The 22,957-nt window shown below is 31.5% G+C and overlaps 1 protein-coding gene across 6 annotated transcripts in view; it reads left to right on the forward strand.

Annotated features, from left to right (window-relative positions):
- Positions 1 to 22,957, forward strand: part of spri (sprint) — a 352,783-nt gene that overhangs the window by 321,772 nt on the left and 8,054 nt on the right. For all 6 annotated transcript variants that reach the window (XM_065510259.1, XM_065510260.1, XM_065510263.1 and 3 more), the window contains 3 exons: positions 8,327 to 9,734; positions 9,905 to 10,996; positions 11,062 to 11,250. In XM_065510259.1, coding sequence (XP_065366331.1) covers positions 8,327 to 9,734; positions 9,905 to 10,996; positions 11,062 to 11,250 — 2,689 coding nt within the window. The remainder of the gene's footprint in view (positions 1 to 8,326; positions 9,735 to 9,904; positions 10,997 to 11,061; positions 11,251 to 22,957) is intronic.

A 22,957-nucleotide genomic window follows, 5' to 3' on the forward strand; every position in this document is an offset into this window, starting at 1 on the left:
TCAAATTGTATTTAAAGTAAACATATTCTGGCATTTAGTACTTACATATTTGCATATGAGTCTTTTCTAAATGCATATGCCTGTTTAAATGCTGATAATTTGTAGACTCCATAATTAAAAGCTATAAAATATGTAAACATTTTTAAGGTGGACATCATTATTTGCAGTTGAATAAAAGAAACATTTTTAAATAAACATCCTAGACTTAGAAATATGCAAAATAAAATGAATTAATGAATTTATATGTGTACACGCAGAGAAAAAATATAGTTGGGCATGGTTACTGTAACCATTTCAATATTGTTACAAGTTTTTTAACTATATTATAGTCACAGTAACCATTTACATGATTGTGGTAACCATAATATGGTTAATTTAGGATTCTCATGATTGTATCAACCATATATATGGTTACAGTAAACAAATATACATATGTTTGTGACAACCATTCATATGATGAAGGACTTATCATATTATGTTGCTCTCGGCTTAAAGCTTATCATAATCTGAGAAAGATTATACCACAACGATTTCAACATGTTTACAAGCTTTTTAACAATATTATGGTCACTGTAATTATGTATATGCATACGTTAACCATTCACATGATTGTAGCAATCTATATATATAAAAGAGTAACGTTACTGACTGACCGACTGATTCATCATCGCACAGCCCAAACGACTGAAGCTATAATCATGAAATTTTAACTGTGGGTTCCTCCCTTCCCAAAACGATCCACTAAAGCTGAAACGAACTTTAGCTTTAGAAACGTAGCTTTAGAAGGGATTTTTGGAAATTCGAACGTTTAGGGAGTAAAAAAAGGGTAAATTCGGTAACCTTATATCTTCAAAACTAATAAAGATACAAAAAAACTTAAAATTGCATGTTACTCCATTTAAAAAATAAGCTGACAGGTGTTTCGTACTTTTTCGAAATTCGAACCTTTTAGGGGAGAAAACGGGTAAAAACTGTATTTTGGTACTTTTTGGCACCCTATGTATCTTTTAAATCAATAAATATAGAAACAAAATTTAAATCGTATTCTTTACATATCAAAAAATAAAAAATATAAGTTTGGTACTTTTTATAAATTCGAACCTCTAAGGGATAAAAATTGTGTTTATTTTTGGTACTTTTTCAAATATGTTTTTCTATAATTTGAAATAGACATACGAATATTTTATTATGAGCACCCACCACGATACAGAAATTTATTTGAATACAATTTTACCACCGCAATGGGTATAAAAAAGGTACCAAAAAGGGGATAAAATCGGGAAAATACATTTTATTTGAAATTATTAAGCCAATTTTTATAATTTTTTTTAACATTGGTTCCTGGATTCATACAAAAATTAACTAACAGGGTGTTATTTGGAACTCGAGTGCCAAGGGCCAAATCCGGGTAAACAGTTTGGTAGTTTTTTTAAAACATATTTTATCATTAACACAGATTTTAATCGTTTGAAGCCTGTGTATAGCATAAACAATAATGGCAAAATGGAATATTTTGAAATTTAAATTTTGAGGCTTGTTGAAGGAGGAAAAGGGAAAATTGTGCTTTTCTCCTAATGGTACTTTTTTAATATTTTAAATTATTTCACTTATCGAGATTAAAGTCAGCTGATATGTATCTGAGTGAAGTTAGTGTTAGGAATAGAGGATAATATTTAGGTACCAAAATGTGAGAACTGAACTATAGGTACTTTTTTATACCCTTCACCATGAGTTGCAAGGGTATATATAAGTTTGTCATTCCGTTTGTAATTTCCACATTTTTCATTTGCGACCCCATAAAGTATATATATTCTGGATCGTTATAGATAGCGGAATCGATATAGCCATGTCCGTCTGTGTGTTGAAATCAACTTTCCGAAGCCCCCAAATAACTTACATACACGATTCATACATCAATATCTCCGAAATTCTTCCGGCTCGGTCGCTATTTAAAATCGAGAAAATCGGTCCACAAATGGCTGAGATGTAAGGATAAAACTAAGACAACCTCAATTTTTTACCTATTTTTGACCTATATCTGGATTACTAAGTCATTAATATAGACAATATGGATATCTAATCATAGATATTTCAAAGCCCTTTGCAATGGCGTATATAAGACCATAGTAAGTTGGACATACAATGGGTCAAAATCGGAAAAAAATATTTTTTAACCCAAATTTGTTTTCATCAAAATTGTTTTTTTGTCATACATTTTTTTCCCAAAAAATCAATTATTAAAATTTAAAAAAAAAATTTTAAAAAAACTTTTTTTAAAAAAAATTAAAAAAAAATTTTTAAAACATAAAAAAAAAAAATTTTGATATTGTTTAAATAAAAATATTTAAGAAATATAAAAATATATTATTTGGTGAAGGGTACATAAGATTCGGCACAGCCGAATATAGCTCTCTTATTTGTTGTTCTTCTAATGGTACTTTTTGAATTTTCTATAACAATGAACTTAGAAACATGAAATTAAGCATATATGGTCCTATGTGACTGGGAATTCTAGGGGTAGACTTTTTGGTACTTTTTCTTTATTCGAATGGTACTTTTTGTAATTTCTTCACCAATGAACCTAAAAACGTGAAATTAAGCTTATATGAACCGGAGTGAGTGGGAATCCACAAATGGCTGCTTTTTGGTACTTTTTCTTTATTCTAATGGTACTTTTTGAATTTTCTGTAATAATGGACCTAGAAATATGAAATTAAGCAAATATGGTCCTAAGTGAATAAGAATTATAGGGGGAGACTTTTTGGTACTTTTATTTATTCGAATGGTACTTTTTTGAATTTTCTATAACAATGAACCTAGAAACATGAAATAAAGCTTGTCATATATATGATTGTAGTTGGCTCTATGAACTTATTCAATAAACATTTAGAAAAGCCTGTAAACAACTTTAATTGTTTATCTTTATTTATTATTAAATATTGTCCCAATAAATTACATTACAACAATTCCTTAATTTCTACCATTATCTCCTAATGAAATTTGTTATTATCCTCATTTATTGAGCTAAAACATACGGCCACAGAAGATTGAATTGTTTCTGGTTTGTTTTATGTTTTTGATTTTTAACATCCGTTTTTTTTCTAGTTTTTAAACAAAGACATACTATTTCTAGAGCTCTTTATTTCATTACCAAGACCATTTAAGACGTTTTGCAATTTTCTTTTTAGTTTTTTTTGTTTATGACTTAAAACAAATTGCATTTCCGGCAAAATATTCTTTATTTACAGACAATACAAAAAAAATGTCATTTGAACAAATACCATTTCGAAAAAAAATGTAGTAAATTTCCAGAGAAATAAAGCAAACCAAAATATCGTTAACGGAAATTAAATCAAGGATAGACGGTCATACTTCATGACAAGGAATTTAATTTTTGTTCTTTTTTTTCTGTTAACATTTTTTAACAATCTGTTTTAGTTGTTTGCTATGTCCCTGCTTCGATCTTTTTTTTTCTTCTAATAAAATCACATTCCAATAGATTGCATTTTATAAAGTTGCCAAAATGAGCACAAAAAAATTTAACGAATATATTCGAATAGAGTTTGAAATAAAAGCCAATTTTACACGTACAACACATTTGCCAGAAAACGACGACCATGTTAAATAGATACTGGCACAAGAACGAACAAGTATTATACTGAAATAAAATAAGTACATACATATAAATTTATGGGTATAACAGGAATGGCAAACTAAAGTTATAAAAAAGGTACTAAACCGCTTTAAATAAGGTACTTTTTTTTGCCTGAAAATATAGTTGATAAATTAACATAACGAAGAAATATATAACGGCAGAAATATGACCAAAAAACAACTTCTAGAAGATTTTATTATTGTAGTTTTAAGTTAAGGTAAGCTGGTATGTCAAAATAATGTTACGAATTTGCATTAGCGATTTGAATTTAACAGTCTGTAACGACTGCCTGCTACATTAATCATGTTTATAAACATGTCGATCAGTAGAAGCTTCTACTTATCAACAATGTTGATAGCATGCAGTTATTAGCATTGTTGGTAAGTATTTCAAGCTGCTAGCATTAACATTGATAGCTCAGGAATATCCATTAAGAACAATCATGAGGCTACTCGAATGAAGATGGCACTAAGTAGTGTATGCAGTTCAGTAGTTAGTTTAGTTTTATAGAGTGAATGTTTAAATTGTTGAGTAAATTAAAATAACTAAAGAGTTGTTACAATTTATAAACTACTAAGCAGTTCAGTAGTTTATAAATTGTAACATAATTGTAATCAAAAGTATCCGCTTTATTTAAAGGTAATAAACCACCATTTTTAAAAGGTAAAAACGTAACAATACGAATTAAAAACATTGCTATACAAAATCTTGTGTGTAACATTATTTCCCATAGAAAATCGTGTTTATATTTAATTGTATTTTCTACAGAGAACCTTTTATATTACTGACTATATAACTTAGAAATGCGTGATTTTTTCAATTTTGTAGCTTTTATTTTGAAACATTTGTACAATATAAATTTATTCAAAGTATTGGCCAATGTTAGCTATGACTTTTTACCATCTTTCTGGCAACATATGGATTCCGAGCCAAAATAACTGATCATCTTTTGAGACCAACAACGAATCAAACCAATTTCGGATACTCTGTTCTGAACTGAAGCGTATCCCAGAGAGAGCATTTAGTACAGGTTCCCTATGAATATCTGGTCAGATTTAAGCAGCTCATAATAGATAGGACCATTTTGCTGCCACCAAATACAGAGAATTACCGTAGCGCCATGGATATTTGGCTTTGGTGTCGATTCGACTGGTTGGCCGGGCTTCATGTACGATCTATTACGCTTCGGGTTATCGTAATGGATCCATGTTTCATCGCAAGTAATGATTCGGTGCAAAAATCAATGTCAAATTTAATGTATCGTATATTACCCAATTTTCCTGCTTTTGAATGAATCCTGCTGCTCGCAAACATTTTGAAATTGCTTATGGTGTAGCTCCCAATGATTTTGCAAGCTTTTGATGAATTTTACAACAATCTTCATGGAGTAATGCCTCCAATTCTTGCTCTTTAAACTTGTTTGGCTGGCCTGAGCGATCTTGGTCTTCCGTGTCAATATCACCACTTCTAAACCTCACAAACCATCTCTCGCACATTGAAACCGATGGAACACATTAACCTTGTTTAGCAATCGTTGTGCTTCAGCGGATCTTTTTTTTAATTAAAGAAGTTAAGCAAAACTTCCCCCATATGATGCTTTGTTGGCACAAAATTCCACATTTTTGAATCGAAAATCAGAAAAAAGTACTATTTTCCGAACAGAAATTTAATTTTCCATCTCTGCTGTGTATCTATTTGCTACACTCATTTTCTAACTTTATTTTATGCTACTCTATTCTACCATAATCAAATCATTATGACCTTTATAGAGTTGTTATGTGTGGAGAATATAACATTATTTACTCTACTCTACGTTATGTTATGTTCTAGTCTGTGCTGGATTTTTAACAAAATAATAAAAATGAAAGGGGATTTAACGTGTGAGCATATATGAGTAATAAAAATAAATTTTTATTTAATTTTGAACATGAATGAATTTTTTTCCTATATATATTGCAGATTAGATGCTTATGATTTAATAATATCATTACACTTTTAAAGAATTTACAATAAAAATTAAATCTTTAGAATAAAATATAAGTTTTTGCGAAAAAAAAACATTTTATAAATTAAATGAGCTAATTGTATTCTGGCTCAAGTTAAACTCTTTTTGTAATGTAAAGAATATCAGAGTAAAAAAGTAATGCATACTTTAATGCTTACTTTACTCAAAGAATTGTTGTTGCCTATCCTTAAGGTATGCTATTGTTATTGTCAATGAATTCTATAGAATTTTCTTATCAGCATAGAACAAAAGTAATTACAAGGGAAAAATTACAAAATTATTAATTGTATGTCAACATATAATAATTATAATTTCCAAATTAAATAAAAGACATCATATTAATTGAAATCTCAACAAACTCTTAAAAACTTCTACAAAAACACTTCAAAGTACAGAAACAATTATAAATTTTGGTTAAAATATGTTAAAAACATTTAAACAACCCAGCTGTTCTGGCTAAGTGTCCCGAACTAGTGATTGGTGTCACCACTGGTTACAGAATAAGCTAAGTGACTAGTTATTTTAGTATGTGCGTGTCATTTGAAGTCATTGACCCTTCATAAATTACAATGACTCAATTCTGCATTACATAAGTACACACAGAAACAATTCTATCTAATAGACTATTAATGGTGATTAAAATAACTAATTTCTTAAGTACTGTACAAAAAAGTTTAAATTGACTACACCCTAGATTACTTAGGCACACTAAAGAGACAATTGACTTCACTCTAGATTACCTGGGCTGTATAAAGTACCCAATTGACTTCTTTCCACAGTACAAAGACCACATATGTAGTTACATGACAAATTACCCAAAAATATATAAATTGGAGTCAGCTAAATAATTACACATTAAAAAGAATTGTGGTGTAAAAGGGATCCATGACTTGTTTAGAAGAACTGCTGAGGACAGCCTCTTGTCCTAGCTAGCACCTGGCATAAACATGTCAACAGTTTTACAATGATCAGTTGTTATACCCTTCACCTTCGTGAGAAGGGTATATATAAGTTTGTCATTCCGTTTGTAATTTCCACAATATAATTTTCCGACCCTATAAAATATATATATTTTGGATCCTTATAGACAGCGAAGTCGATTAAGCCATGTCCGTCTGTCTGTTGAAATCAATTTTCTGAAGACCCCAGATATCTTCGGGATCCAAATCTTCAATAATTCTGTCAGACATGCTTTCGAGAAGTTTCCTATTTAAAATCAGCAAAATCGGTCCACAAATGGCTGAGATATGAGGAAAAAACCAGGACAACCTAGATTTTTGACCTATATCTGGATTATTAAGACATGAATATAGACAATATGGATATCTAATTATAGATATTTCAAAGACCTTTGCAACGACGTATATAAGACCATAGTAAATTGTACCTACAATGGGTCAAAATATATCTTTTATCCCGAATTTTTTTTTCACCAAAAAAAAAATTGAAAAAACAAAAATAAATTTAAAAAAAAAATTTTGGAATTTAAAAAAATTTAAATTTAAAAAAAAAATTAAAAACAATTCGAAATTTTTTTCCAAAAAATTAAAAAAAAACAACTTTGAAAAAAAAATAAATTTTGTTTACCTAAAAATATTTAAAAAATAAGTATAATTTGGTAAAGAGTATTCGGCACAGCCAAATATAGCTCTCTTACTTGTTTAAATTTCAATTCAAAACAACAAGAGCAAAGCAATCATTTAAATTATTGAACAAGTATGTATTTAATGCTTAAGTATATAAATCATTATTTTATTTTATTTATCAGAAAAAGGACACTTTCTTTTAACAATATTTTCTTGCAAAAGCGATTAAATTATTGTCTATAAATGACTTGTAATAAGATATTTGAATAAAAGCTAAAAACACATACAACCACTTACACTTCAGTGTCTGTAAAGTTTTTAATATGCAAAATTTTTCACAATCAAAAGTTAAAATTCAAAAGCAACTAACGAAAAAAATGTATATATATTGAAAGCTGTAGACGAAAATGTATCTGAAAAAAATGTAGAAAATTTTATAGCTGAAGATGCTAAACGACAGACAGACTTCAAGTATTTGTTGCTTTAACGACAGACACTTTTTAAACATTAATTTTATTTTTTATAATTTTCTTCTTTCATTCTTGTGCAAAAAAATGTATCAAGTATTTAATACAAACGAAAAAAATAAGAAAGAATGAAAGCATACACGTATCAGGGGAACAAGTCTCGACCGGAAAACAAAACATAACAAAAGCTAAGACCTTTTATTGTTGCCGCTGCTGCTTTGGTGCTTTTAAGGGCAGCAGAGCCCCCAAAGCTGTGGCAGGCGGGGTCAGTCTTGGTATGCGTAAGAGACATTAAGTAATTTATGGACAAAATGGTGATAAATTTATGAGCAAATCTTTAACGCTACATTTAACGTTTGTTTTCGCCGTCATACATGAGGAGGAACAAATATATTACTATACATAATTGCATAATAGAGTGTGAATAAGATAAAAATAGAGAGAATAGACAGTTTGGAAAAAATTAATAAGTCTTAGAGGGCTATTTTTGCTACTTAATACTATTTTACATAAAAATTTGCCAGATTAAAAACACAAATAAATGAATAATTTAAATGATCTGAAAAGAAGAAAATAAAATTTTAATTAAATCATATTTTTCCTTTCTTTACAGAACTTCATTGTACGAGGTTCCAGTCAACCAAACACAATGGCAGTATCGGTGCGTTTGCCACCAGACTCTGGGCCCTACATAGAACACTATCTCATACAGTCTAATGAAGGCATTTTGTGCTTGGAAAGTTCTCGTTTTAAATTCGATTCCATACCCTCGTTAATAGCCCATTATGCCCAGTGTTGTGATGAATTACCCGTACAATTGGTTTTACCAAGAGCCTTGCGCGAAGCCAAAAATCGTCAGCAGCTGTCATCGTTGGCGCTGTTGGGTCAAGAGTTTTGGCGTTATCCTATGTCGAGTCCCAAGCAAAACGAACAAGAGGCTAATTTCTTAGATGCCAAATCACCAAATTCCATGACCGAAACAAGTGGTTTGGGCACCACCATTTTTAGTAATTCCGGCAATTCGAATTCTGGCGGCAATATGCAGTCGCACAGTAATAAACTATTTAGTCCCATTACCAATGTAACTGGCCTATTTAGCCCCGGCACTCCTTCGGATACAACCAGCAGCATGAGTTCCTTCACCACCAGTGGCGGTCAACACATGCAACTAATGTCTCCCGAATCGGTGGATTCGGTTATTTTAACCATGTCTCCCGTGGAAATGAACAATCAGCGTAATGGTGTTTTAGGTTTAGGTGGCAATCCCACAGATATTATTAATACTTCAACAAATAATTTAAGTACTTTTAAGTCCAGCATAACGACACAACAAAATAATTTTAAAAATTCTACAAAAAATATCATTGAGCAGGAGATAAGAACACAAAGGCCCAAACCGCCAAACACTTTAAATTTGGATCTAAGAAAACCGCCAGCTCCTCCTCTACGCTGGTCCAAACCTCTATCACCCAACAGTCCCCTGCCGCCAGATGTAAGTGCAGCCAATAATTTCACCGTTACTACAACTGTTACATTTTCGGTGGATAATCCCACGACACCACAATTTGTGGAAGTAACCACTCCAGCAGCTAATAATGCTTTAACCTCGGTCATGAACTCCAACACCACGTTTCAGACCTTTTCGAAACGTCTCTCGCCCGAGGGAGAATGTAAAGACACGTTATCCTCACAAGGCTCATCGACCGGCAGTCGACATTGGCAATCTCACAGCAGCAAGGATTCCACAAATAGTCAACGCAAAATATTGTCACCCTGTACACCAACTGGCAATATTAGTGGTAAATCGCGCAAGTCTAAATTGCGCAAAGAATCGAAACACTATCAGGAATCGGATATTTTGGAGAGTCCTGAAATCTATTGTCGCAGCACTTTACATGATAAGATCAGTGATTATGAGGATTTATGGTCACATGATCCTAGCGACAGAACTGGATTGCTGACCAGTTTTAAGCCGCCAGATGGTCAGCAAGGAAAGCGACCAGATCTTTTGGCTGAAACACGTAAGTTTTAAGAACAATTTAAATTTTTATTTAAAAGAAACAACTACTTCAATAATTCCAAATTTGTTTGCAATTATTAAAAGTTGTTCAGCAATTTTGTCAACAAAGCAATCTTTTGCTGTTCTTATTGTTACACTTTAATCTAATCACCTTATTTTTTTTCCTTCCAGCCACAATTACCTCTTCCTCTACCAACATGAATGTAGCAACAACACCTGCCGTTTTAACTTGCCCGTCTCTGACAACAACTGCCTCGGATTCTCTCAATACAAACGAGACTACATCTGATACTCAACAATTGCTCAAATTTTCCGAAGAGTCTAAACCTCGCTCTAGAGCTGGTCTTATCTTGCCAGGCCTAATGAGTCAATCGCTATCCGAGGATCCCGTTTTCAAGGGGGAAACTACCGAGGGAGATACCACACCAACCGCTCAAACACCAGTGTCGCGTAGCAAACAAGGCAGCCCCTTCTATGCTGAACCCGCAGATGCTCTAAAACAAGCTGGCATTACCACGGCCAGCATTTTGAGACGTTCACAACGTGGTCCCCTACTACCCGCTAATCATCGCCATTCAGAGCCTCCTAAAGGAGGTTTTGTACGTACACCCATGTGTCCTCTGTTGCAGCCAGCGGAAATCGAAAAAATTGCCGGCAGTCTAGATGAGTTGAAAAAGAAACAACAGCAATCTCAATTGGCCCAGCCACAACAGCAGCCCACAAAGCGAGCCAGAGGACGTTTCGAACAATGGCAGCTTGATAGTAGTTGGGAGTTTATGGGTAAAGCTGATGAAAATGAAGCCGACTACTATGGTGATTATGATTCGGCGGATCAGTGGAAAGAGGGCGGCAATACAAAAGACAATCATAATAAGGAAAATTCTTTAAATCGTGAAGCCAACAAAGAAAATAAACAAAAACCTTTGACAATACATCAGATTATAGCAAAACGTTTGCCAGATCTTAATTTACCCGAACTGGTGAGATGTTCAACTCCGCCACAGCAACAACAACAGCAGCATCAAGCTACTCAACAATCACATCCAAATTCCCACAAGCAATCCAATGAATACAACGGCAGTCAAAAATCTTTTGATGGTCCCACTAACACTTGCAGACTCTCTTCGTACGACAATGTCGAGCGTAATTATGCTCTCAGCCAGTGTTTCTTCAATGGCTTGGACTCGGCTCAATCAGATGATGGTACGGTATTCTCAGAACCTTGGGATTCATCACAGTGGGATTCATTTATACCTCAGGACGGTAAGTAGTACTCAGTAATCAAAGCAACTATGTTTATATTATGTTAATTTTATCGCTTGTTTTAGATACGACCATTAATTCCGATACCATACACTTGTCTAAATGTCGTCCTGCTTTGTCAGAAGATGATACGATTATCGAAGAATTAAGTACCAAAGATTTAAATAATCAAGATACATTAAAACCGAAAAAGTCGAGTGGTAAACATGCTACAATTTTAAGAAATCCCAGTATACGCGATAGAGAAATTTTATGTAAGTAGTATTAAATTAAGGTTATTTTGATGAAGTACAAATTATTGAAGAATATTTGTTTAAACTAAAATTGGAATGAAAGGACTTGGATTAATTGTTCTCCGTAATTCGAAAGATTTCGAGGGAATCTGTAAACTATTTGTGGAAAATGTAGGGACGAACATTTATATCCTGATCGTTGATACAAATTGATTTATTTTTACTTTCAAAATACTGATTGATCTGTTTTTAAAGGGGGAAAACTTAGTAATCACTGTGTAACTAATGGATTTAAAAACAATGAAAAATTATTTTTTGGGATTTGTAATTATTTCACATCTTGAATGTACTTCTTCTAATGTTTCTCTAACATTTTAAAATTGTGATTATATTCAAAACTTGTATTTCTTGTCTCTATGTATTTTCTTTATAAAAGTTTTGGTTTCTGTATTCGGACAAAATTTGTCCTAACCCGAAACCGAATATTCGATTGGACTCTATTAGTTTGTAATGTAAAGAGCATCACCTTTCTATAGTAATATAACATCAGAATCATCTTAGTTTCTCGGAGCGGGATCATTTAGAAAAACTTCATGGTGGATGATCTTCTTACAGGATCCACTACATCTGAAATGTGTTTGAATTTCGCTAGTCTCAATTAATTTCAAATACTACTGTAACACCAAAGAATTGACTAGATTGGTATAGATGGATGGCGGGTCTTAATGCAGGAGAACTAGGCTAATCAATTGGGAGTTCCATGTTCATATTGATGTTTATGATTACAATACACTGTTTGATTTGGAACTGGACATGCACTCCAGAATATGATCTTCTTAGAGTTTACTACCTTATTGAATCCACAATATCTGTCAATGATCTCTTGTAAAATTAAACATTGTTTAAACACCGAAGAATTTACTAATCCAAGTTGAAACAGCAGGGTCTAAATTTAAGATAGAAAATCTAATAATCTACTCCTCCGAATCATTACTGTCAGTATTTAAGAGCGTTTGTGATTACAGGACGTCTTCAAGACATCCTCAATGATAGGTGTATGACAATATATATTCATCGACGACATATGAGTGACAGCCAGAACAAATCGTCAAAGACTTTTTCGAACAAATTCAAGACAATATCGCACTACTTTTCGTCAACATTCAAGTCCATAGGGTACCACTAGAAGCGCAACTTAGAGTAAGCTGAGAGTAAAATAAATACTCTCTTCACACGTACTTGTGATATGTGAATTCAACATACTTGTGAGAAAATTAAACACATAAAAATACTTGAAATTTTAACTTCGATATTCCGATTAAATAGAGACCGAACCACTTTATTACACTTCTGCACAATATTTGGCAATTTTTTTGAATACTTTGCAGGACACTTTTATTTCCACAACACATTAATTTTGTTCAAATGAAAAAAAATATTTTTATTAATTTTTGACACTTAATTTTATTTGTGGTGGAATTTAATTTATAGAATTTAGAGTTTCAATTTTTGGCATTGAAAATAGAAGAAAATTTAAATAAATTAAAATTTAAACATTTTTATACAACTCTGTGTGTCTGGTGAAAATTAAAAAGGCACCAATACAATATCAAAACTATCTACTAATACATTCTCACGACTTAGGTTTTTGACAACAGACTTAGGTTTTCTCCCTCTCAGCAACGCTTCTATGGATATATTATTCCATGATTCAAGTCATTGTCTATCATCTTGTCATCAATTGTCTTTGATATAAAACATGTCTTACATATATCGTCAAAGACAATATCGTCTACGACGATGTTTCCAACAAATGGCTGAGATTTAAGGAAAACCCGGTTTTTGGCCTATTTTATCTATATCTGGATTTCTGTCATTAATATTTACAATATGGATATCTAATGGTATATATTTCAAAGTCCATTGCAACGATGTATATAAGTAAGTTGGAAATACAATGGATCAAAATCGGGAAAAATATTTTTTAACCGGAATTTTTTTTTAACAAAAAAAATTGTTTGTCATACATTTTTTTCACTAATAAATTTAAAAAAAAAATTTAAAAACTATTTCGAAAAAAAATTTAAAAGAATTTTTTAATTTTGTTTATCTAAAAATATTTAAAATTTATATTTTAAAGTATAATTTGGTGAAGGGTATATAAGATTCGGCACAGCCGAACATAGCTCTCTTACTTGTTATTATTATATTCAGCCCAATTATGAATAAAAAATTCCGCGGGAGTTTGTTCCCCGGGAGTTTTTTCCCATTGAATTTGAATAGGAAAAATGAGAAAAGGGAAAAAACTCCCGCGGAATTTTTATTCATAATTGGGCTGATTATGTAGAGAAACGTCATGATATTGTTAAAGATTTCCATCCTATCGGTTCCACCACATCTTGTAAACTTAAACATTGGCACAATACCAAGTTGAGACAGTAGGGCAGAATCTTAAGCGTATGAAATATTTCTTCTTCTTTATTTACTCATCCGTTATTCGGATATTAATGATCGTACAATTCAATGTTTATAAATATACATATCTATACACTTTATATTTTGATGTTATGCTAAAATGGTCAGCTCTCGGTTCTTTGCGGCGTGTAGGAGAGTATTTACATCGCTATATCCTGTCCAGTCCTGAATTTTTTTCAGCTATGATGTTTCTTTTCTGCCTCTACCACGTCTTCCTTCAATATTTCCTTTAAGTATTCGCTGTAAAATGTTGCATTTATTGTTCCTTAATATGTGTCCTAAGTATGAAGTTTCCGTTTTATTATAGTTGATATTAGTTGTCGATCGACATTCATCCTTCTTAATACATCATCATTTGAGGCTCTGGTAGTCCATGGTATTTTCAGAACTCGACGGTATATCCACAGTTCGAAGGCCTCCAATTTCCTTTCTTCTGAGGCTTTACTGACATTATTTGTGATATCCAGGTCCTAAATGTTAATTATGATTACTTCCCAACGTTTTTCTCTAAACCAAGGATCATCATTATTGAATGATATAGCCTACCAGTTGCCAACTGTAATACTATTTTGGAAACGGACAACGTAACTTTAGTTCGGTTGCCATCCACAATAGACACATTAAACATTGGCGCAATATCAAGTTGGGACAGTAGGAGTATGAGATATTCTAGCTCGATTTCTGGGTACCACAATGGTTCATAAAATCTAAGTTTTTAAGATGAGATTCAAGTAGATTTTTCTAGATATCTTCATTCAATTGTTCACGTCAAAGTTGTATGTAGTAAAATCAAAACCGTTAACATTGCGGATTTTAAGTCCTGATGTGATATTCAAAGATCCTATTCTATTTCTGTATCATTGGCACTTCTTCGGCCACATTTTAGATTACCAATTGTTTACAAAACAACTTTTAAACGAAAACTGACTCTGAATTCATTTTGATATTTTCATCATTATAACCAAGGCATATTTAAACCAGATGGCAGTGTTATTATTAGCGAGGCCTCAAGCACTACGACCCATAGGATATTTTGTGCAGCAGACGGCAGTGTTACGCCAGCTGGCTATTTTTTTGCTCTAATCATGTTATGCCTTTTGAAATGTCAAAAACTTGTTTACAAAAATTGTTAAATTTGTTAAAAGATTAACAAGATTATTTTATATTTAAAAAGTGAGTTTTGTCACCGCTTTATGTAATTTTAAAGAGAGCGTTTTTGTGATTTTTTTTATTACAATAGAAGGAATTATACAAACAAAAATTACTGTTGTTCTTGTATTGTGTAGTTATGCTGCCACCTGGATAATACATCTTGATTATAACCACAGAATAAGATAAACATAGAAAGAAGCATGACTGAAAGACAAAAACCTTAGGTATGTTGTCAAAAAAAAATAAGTCTTGAAAAACACATAGAACTGAAGGAGAGAGAAATACTCCTTCCGTTCTATGTAGTTTTCTATGCCTATGACTATTAACCAAAATATCATGACATTATTTTCTTTGTTATAATTGAAACAATAAGGCTGTGCTGCTCACAATAATTCTGATGTCATACGAACATATTCTGCCAAATTATGAATAAAAATTCCCCGGGAGTTGTTTCCCTTTTCTTATTTTTAACATTAAATTTGAATAGGAAAAATGGGAAAAGGGGAAAAAACTCCCGGGGAATTTTTATACATAATTGGGCTGATTTTATTATAAAGTCTATTAACTAAGAAGAACTAAGAATCCTGAATTTATAAAAACAGAAATCCTTTTCCGCTTATATTACATTTTATGCAACTTGTATGACAAACCAAAGGAAGGAAGTAAATAATTTTAAATAGTTTTTTTTTATAATGGGAAAAACCAATTCCGTTTGCTCAAAGTCCATTGCATAAATTATGCATTTAAAACCCCCTTCTTCTCTATCTATATCTCTCTCCCTGGCCCCTACAGCCAACTAAGTAAAATACTTACAAAAAAGCACCGCTTAATTCATTATCAATTCGTTCATATGTCTCATAAAGAGATGACGTAATTTGAATGCACAATTTCATATTCAATTGCAAGTGTTTATTAGTTTTTAATTAATTGATAGAGGAACATTGACATGATAATTTATTTAATTTATAAAAACAACAACAAAAAAAGGCAGATGTTTCTGACACTCACACACTTTTGATCACTGATTACAGTTATGTTATTATTATGTACTGGATTGTGAGAGAAAAAGAGAGGAATATAAGAGAGAACTTATAGATTAACATAAATATGTAGCATGATTTGAAATTACAAGCATGACTTGCCAAAGACATTGAAAATTAAAAATTCAAGTACGGCCGTCTCAGCATGATAATCCAACATAATGAAAATGAAATGAAACATATTAAATAGTTTTATGAATTACAAATCAGAAAAGTGCCAAAATTTGGTAGGAATAATTTTGGAATGGGGTTGCTAAAATGGCTATATAATCCAGGGATTAAGAGAAAATTGTTTTCCAATTACGATTTATATATGATTCATTTAGTAACTTAACATAAATATTGCAAATTTAACAAAAATTGGCTCAATAAATTAGAGATTTAATATCTGAATGTTATCGGATACTCAATGATATTTAAACTAATTTGAACAAACTATTTAAACAGAATAAATACAAAGAACGGAAGTAGAGAGAAAAAAAATTAAACAAAATTACTCTCATTTCACACATATAGACAATATAATAACAAAATAAATGGCAATACATTCTCAGGAATTTGGTTTTTGACAATAGACTTAGGTTTTTCTAGTTGTCATCTTTAAATATTTAGGCATTATCAAATTCTATGTATTTACATGTTTTAATTTTGAGTTTAATTCGTAGGATTTCCTTTAATATAAATAAAACTTATAACCTTAAACATATTAAATTTAACTTCATATAAAGACAATAATCGCAAATGAAAATGTCCTCTTTATAAAGTAAATTGTCGAAATAATCAATAATAAATATAAGAATATTAAATATATTTAATGGATGAAAGTAAATATTTACTATTTGTGTAAAACAAAACAGATCATGTGATCAGTCTTCAACTATAGTTCTCAAAAACACAAAAAAATCTCGTGTTTGCATTTACTTATTTATAAACATTGATATTTTTAAAATCAATTTCATTATAATCAATGTAAATTTCAAATGTAAATTTACATATGTGCGTGTGAGTAAACCAAAAATTCTATGACATCTTTTTCAACATGATAGTGTAAACAAAGAAGCAAATTGAAAAGTATCAAAACAATTTCCGTTTTTAATAAATGTAATTTAATACACTTAGAAGAATTTCTCAAACTATTAGGTGATTCAAAATTTAAAATTTTTAAATGTAAACAACAACAATTATTAATATATGATTTTATTAATCAACAACAATAAATAAAAAACATCAAAACAACACGTTTTTAATAATATTATTTTACGTAATGTTTTTTTTTACATTTTACACTGTGAAAAAAAGTAATTGAGTTGTTAATTCTAGGAAGTTGTTATAAATTTCACTTAGCAGGTGAATTTTTACCTGCCACCAACCTTTGACCTTGGCGGCTTCAAATCAGCAATAGTTCCGATATGTAATACAAAAATATTGTGGTTTATTAGTACTTTAGTACTACTACCTACTGACATCCTTTCTTATTATCAGTTGTTCACACAGGCACAAAGTCAACAGTACAGTGAAAGATTTATATCTGGCCTGTAATTCACAGGACAGACTTTGTACTAATATTTTGTGTCACTCAGTATTGTAAACTTAAGGTAGCTAACCTTAAGAATTTTGATTCGGTCGGTTAAAATTATTTTTGTATGAAAACTCTCAATTTAACTATTAGTTAACACATAACCCGACTTCGTGTTACTGGGGCTAAAAGGATAAACATTTACAATTACACTAACTGTAATTATTTCGGCTATATTGTTGTTGGTTCACTTCGGTAACTAGAACGCATACACTAAACTATTACTCGTTTCAGTTTGGCATTGAGACCAATTTGATGAAATTTTCACTTTTAGAACTAGTTCTATATAAGTTTTGCGGATCCAGTACATGTTATTTGGGACCAATTCTTTAATCAATGATTTTGATTCGAAAATTATACTCATGGAACTAGTTCTAGAGAAGCTTTACAGGGATAACCCAACTTTTTAGAAACCAGTTAAAGAAATTTCAAAAAGTTTGCAAATAGCAGTATTCATCTAAAAGCAGGGAAAATGGGTACCATACGAATTAAAGCTGAGAGGCCTTGAAACGGTAAATGATTTTCAACAGCACGCTATAAAAGAAAATCATTTTTGCACCGAATCATTACTGGCAATTAAAAATGGATCCATTACGACACCCGTTTGTGATCGTTTGTGAAGCTCGGGCAACCAGCCAATTCGCTCTGTATTTGGTGGAACCAATAGAGTCCTATCTATTATGAGTGAACACTATGAACTGCTCGATATCGAGGCTCACTTGGCCCATTCATGGGTCAATGACCCTCATGGGGCTATTACGGGCTAAGTTGCGTGCTCTGATTTCAGTACTTACTGGGCACTGCTTGATTGGTGCGCATGCTAGGATACTGAACACTCCATATAACGACTTCTGTAGAAGTTGACATGATTAAGACGAGGAGGAAACTGTGGAACATCTCCCATCGGGGGTTTGGACTGCGATAATAGGCAGTCATTTTTTGCACGGCCTAGCTGATCTATCTACTGCGGATGTCAGGAAGATATATTCGTTCATTCGTGCTTCTGGTTGGTTCGGCACTGAACACAATTCCGACATTTGAGGATCGGATATGGTTCCGATAGAGATCTAAACGAGATTTTCATGAAATTAATTATTTAGAACAAATAATAATTTTTAGTTTTTGTTCGCACCCCCAACTACGATAACGATGTTAGATCTTGTAGCGCCAACCTTGAAAGTCATTGTTTCAGGATGTAGTTAACAGACGAGCTGCATTTAGAAATTAAGAAGCCCGAGTTTTTGAGGCAACTCTGAAGTGTGTGAAAATCCATTGCAACCACAATGATTTTAAGATTTCAAGGAAGAGGGGGGATTGTTCCATATTTTTCGTCGATAAAAATTATCACCATGTTAGACTCACTGAAGTTCGAAATCGTTCTGTGATGGAAGACTTTTATGGACCATGTAATTTCGAAAAATCAATGACTACCACGCTCATTAAATTTAATGATTTTGGCGAGAATAAGATATTAACATTTGTGATATGTGTTTCCAAGAATATGATAACACAATTGATATATTAAAGGGGAAGTTCAGTGATCGTGCAATCTCGAGGAATGGTATCATCGAATGTCACCTTGTTCATAGGATATAACGCCGTTGCAATTATTTGTATGAGGCTACATTAAGTTATTGGTTTATGCTAACAAGCCATCAATATTCATTGGGAATTCGTAATTTACAACCAAATTATAATACAAAGCATTGATCGTAGCAAATGTACTCGCTGCGATCATATGAACGATTGAACCATACTGGAATTGGTCGTTTCCGTCTTGAAATACTATTTTTGGCTAGAATAACATAATATTAACATTTGTGTTGTGTTTATCCAAGAAAATTATTGATCTATTATTGATCTAAGTTCGGTGATCGTGTAATATCAAGGAATGCTACCTTGCTCATTTTAGGGGTAACGTTAAGTTATTGATTTATGCCAACAACTTTAAAGAAGCTCGGGATTAATATCGAATTTAAACGGGAATATACAATACTACAATGAATTGATCATAGCCAATGTAATCATGGTGATCATATGAACAATAACGGTTTTCATACTTATGTATTTCATACTGAAGTGTAACAAAAGCGCAAATTTTCGATTATGATCGTGGCAGATCACTTATGACTATTTAGATGAAGAAAGCTAGATAACTGGGAATTAATACATACAATTATGGGAACAATTAGTTATCTATATGAAAACAAGGAACATAAGAAAATAAACTCATTTTAAGCGATTAAGGAATCATATCGGAAAGGGACATTTAACAAAAATTAAACCAAAAAAACTTATATCTGGCTGCCTTTCTAAACTAAAAGCTGCAGACACTAAAATGATACGAATAAGCTGATCATATCGGAAACTCAGATCTATATTTAACAGTTTATCTAATACATAGTAACCTTTTCTCTCCATGTACCAGCGCATGTACAAGTATTTTTCTGTTTATTTTTCTCAACTTACGCACCCTGACCTAAAATTAGAATTTTTTTCAATTACTGCAAAAAGAAATAGAAATTATTACGCACATGATTGATTAATTTTTAAAAATTACAGCAACAACAACAAATTTATTGATTAAACTCAAAATAATTACAAAGTTTTATTTTATTTTACTATTTGCCAGAGAGAACTGATTGAATTTTGGATTTATTTATTTAAAATGTTCTATTGTGTCGTCCGTCTGTCTAACACTGATAAGTAAGTGTAAATTTGTTTGTAATACAATTTTTTGCCTTTAAATTGATCGTGTGCCGTAATAAATAAAAGGCAGAGCAGTAACAAGCAAGCAGCACGAGCATGTTGTAAAGCAATTCGACTTTAGTACTATTTTGCTTTGATTTTTTATTTATTTTCTTTCAATATTTCATTCTAATCAGCGTTTTATCAATAGTTAGAGAGAAGACTACTGTATACTACATACAGCGACAATTAATAAGACTAAAGCATGAATAATAGTTTATTGCGTCGCAAAATTACTTTGTTGTAGTTGGTCGTACTCGTAACTATTTGAAGTTTATTTCTTTTACAATTCTTTATGCTTTATGAGTTTCTTTTTTGTTCGTCCACATTCCTTGTGAGCTGGTTTCATCTGTGCATTGCTGTCGTATCGTTGTAGAAACGTTTTGTGTGTTAAGGCAAAACTATAATTAGGTCCATAAAGTTCACATAGATTGAAATTCTGCAATGACTAAACCGCTGCAAACTAGTTTCACGCATTTTATTTTATTTTATTGTACTCGTATTTGATAAAGGCACTTTTACTGTTTGACTAAATGATTCTGCCAGCTGCCGCCCGCTGCCTGGTCTGGCCTGTTTGTGTATATTTGCTCTGAAAACCATACACAGTCATTTACATGGATGTTTTGGTTTAAATATTTAATCTAATTTTATTTTATGTATTGTAGCTTCTATAATAATATTCTTGTATGCTTAGAATATTGTTTGATTTGTCTACATTTGGAGGATTTATGTATATATGTATGCAAGTTATTTAAAGAGTATTCAATAAAAGATGGGGAGAGAGATCACTGATCATGAACCAACTATTTCGATTGATTTGATCGTTGATTTGAGCTAAATTAAAAAATTCAATATTTTGTACGCTCTTTTAGTTCAGTAGTTCGAATTATTGTTAAGGGATTGTGCCAAAGAGAGCTGTTAAAAGATTTTCGAAATTCTTTATCATCAATCGAATCGCTTCTGACTGTATCGATCACACAGACATTTGATAAACATACGTCAAGCTTCATTATCAGCATGAAATACTCATTTAATAAGAACTTTCAAAGAATCCCCGATTTAGTTTTATTTGAAAGATTCAATTGTTGGAATTCTTTTGTCATTTAATTCGATGGTCAAAACAATACTGAAGGTTGAGAATTTTGATTCAGAAATTCAGATCATACTATGATCAAACAGCATCAGTACTTCCTCCAAATCTATTTTGCAATAGAAAGAACATGTTGGTGCTTTGCATTATTAATAATAAATCTCCTCATTTCCGAGTCCGTGTAATTCTTTTTCCATTTCTTTAAATCCCATATTCAAAACGCAACTGAGGTTTTAGAATTTTTTCCAAATACGACATTTATGCTCATTGGTTCAGAAATTTTACCAAAACTCAGATCATACTATGATCAGTAATTGCTCCAAATCTATTTTGCTAATCCTTCCTAAACTAGAAAAAACATGTTGATGCTTTGCATTATTAATAATAAATCTCTAGATTTATAATAATTTTATATTTCTGTGCTAAAATTTCACTCACAATCGATCAATTTGACATTATATCACGAATATATGATTCGTGATCAAATGTTTGTATGTCATACTTCAAATTATAGCTGCTATTTCTGCTATTCCTTTTAATATCTTAATAGATGTCTTGGCTTTTAATAGTCTCATTAATTTGTTTTCTTAAAATCTTGTTTAAAGTTCTTTGTTGTCATTATATGAAATTAAACACACTAGTTAAACACCAATTTTATTTAAATTTATATTTGAATTGTAGCAAATATTTGTATTTACTTAATTAGATAAAAAAAACAAAACTATAAAAATGTATTACAAGGGTACACGATTAGAAACATTCGCAATTTATTATAACATTCAAGTTAAATAATTATGAATGTACGAATATTTACAAAGTCAATGGACGGAGGCAAAACCGTTGCCATGTAAAAATGCCATTGTTTTTAATCTAAAACATTTTAAAAAACATGTGTGTGCTTATAACACTATAATAGATTTGAAGATAATATAAACTATTTCCCTATTTGGCAAACATTTTAAATTTCAGATAGAAATAATTAAATAATATTGTGTGCTACGCTAAATTATGTTTTTTAAATCCCCTCTCATCTTCTTGTATTCTGTATGCAAACCATTTAGTTATAATCATGTATTAAAGACTCAAACCGCATAGTTAATAAGAGACGATCGTTTTTTTAAATTGGTTTAAACTTTCTTTTAGTCGAATAATTATTCTAGCATGTTATTTATAGTAATTTCATTATTGAGATTTAGATTAGTTTTATGGAATACGAAACTTTAGAATATGAATTTTGTATTACATGAATTGAATAATCTCTCCCTATCCTGAAAAATAGTTTTCTCGATTTGAAAACATTTGTAAGCTTCAACAATATTTGAACGATCGTATAAGTATAACGTTTCCATAGCCTTGGAAAAAGAACGTCTTGTCGATTAGGTACGGTTCCACATGAATATAAGATATCTTTTTTATAGAGCCATCTTTTCAAGGTTGGGAACAATTGGTGCTCGGCAGAAGCCAGGCTACAGTGATTAAATTTAACTATGGAACTAGATATCTTTATATGAATACCCCTAGCACGCTTATAACTATCTATTCTTTGGGGCCAATTTTCCACCACTGTTCGACATATTTTGACCGGTACGTTGCCAATTTTGGATTCAATATTATTCATGAATTCCAATTAAGTTATTGGCTTGTCGA

This window comes from Calliphora vicina, chromosome 4 (assembly GCF_958450345.1).
Source record: "Calliphora vicina chromosome 4, idCalVici1.1, whole genome shotgun sequence".
NCBI lineage: Eukaryota > Metazoa > Arthropoda > Insecta > Diptera > Calliphoridae > Calliphora > Calliphora vicina.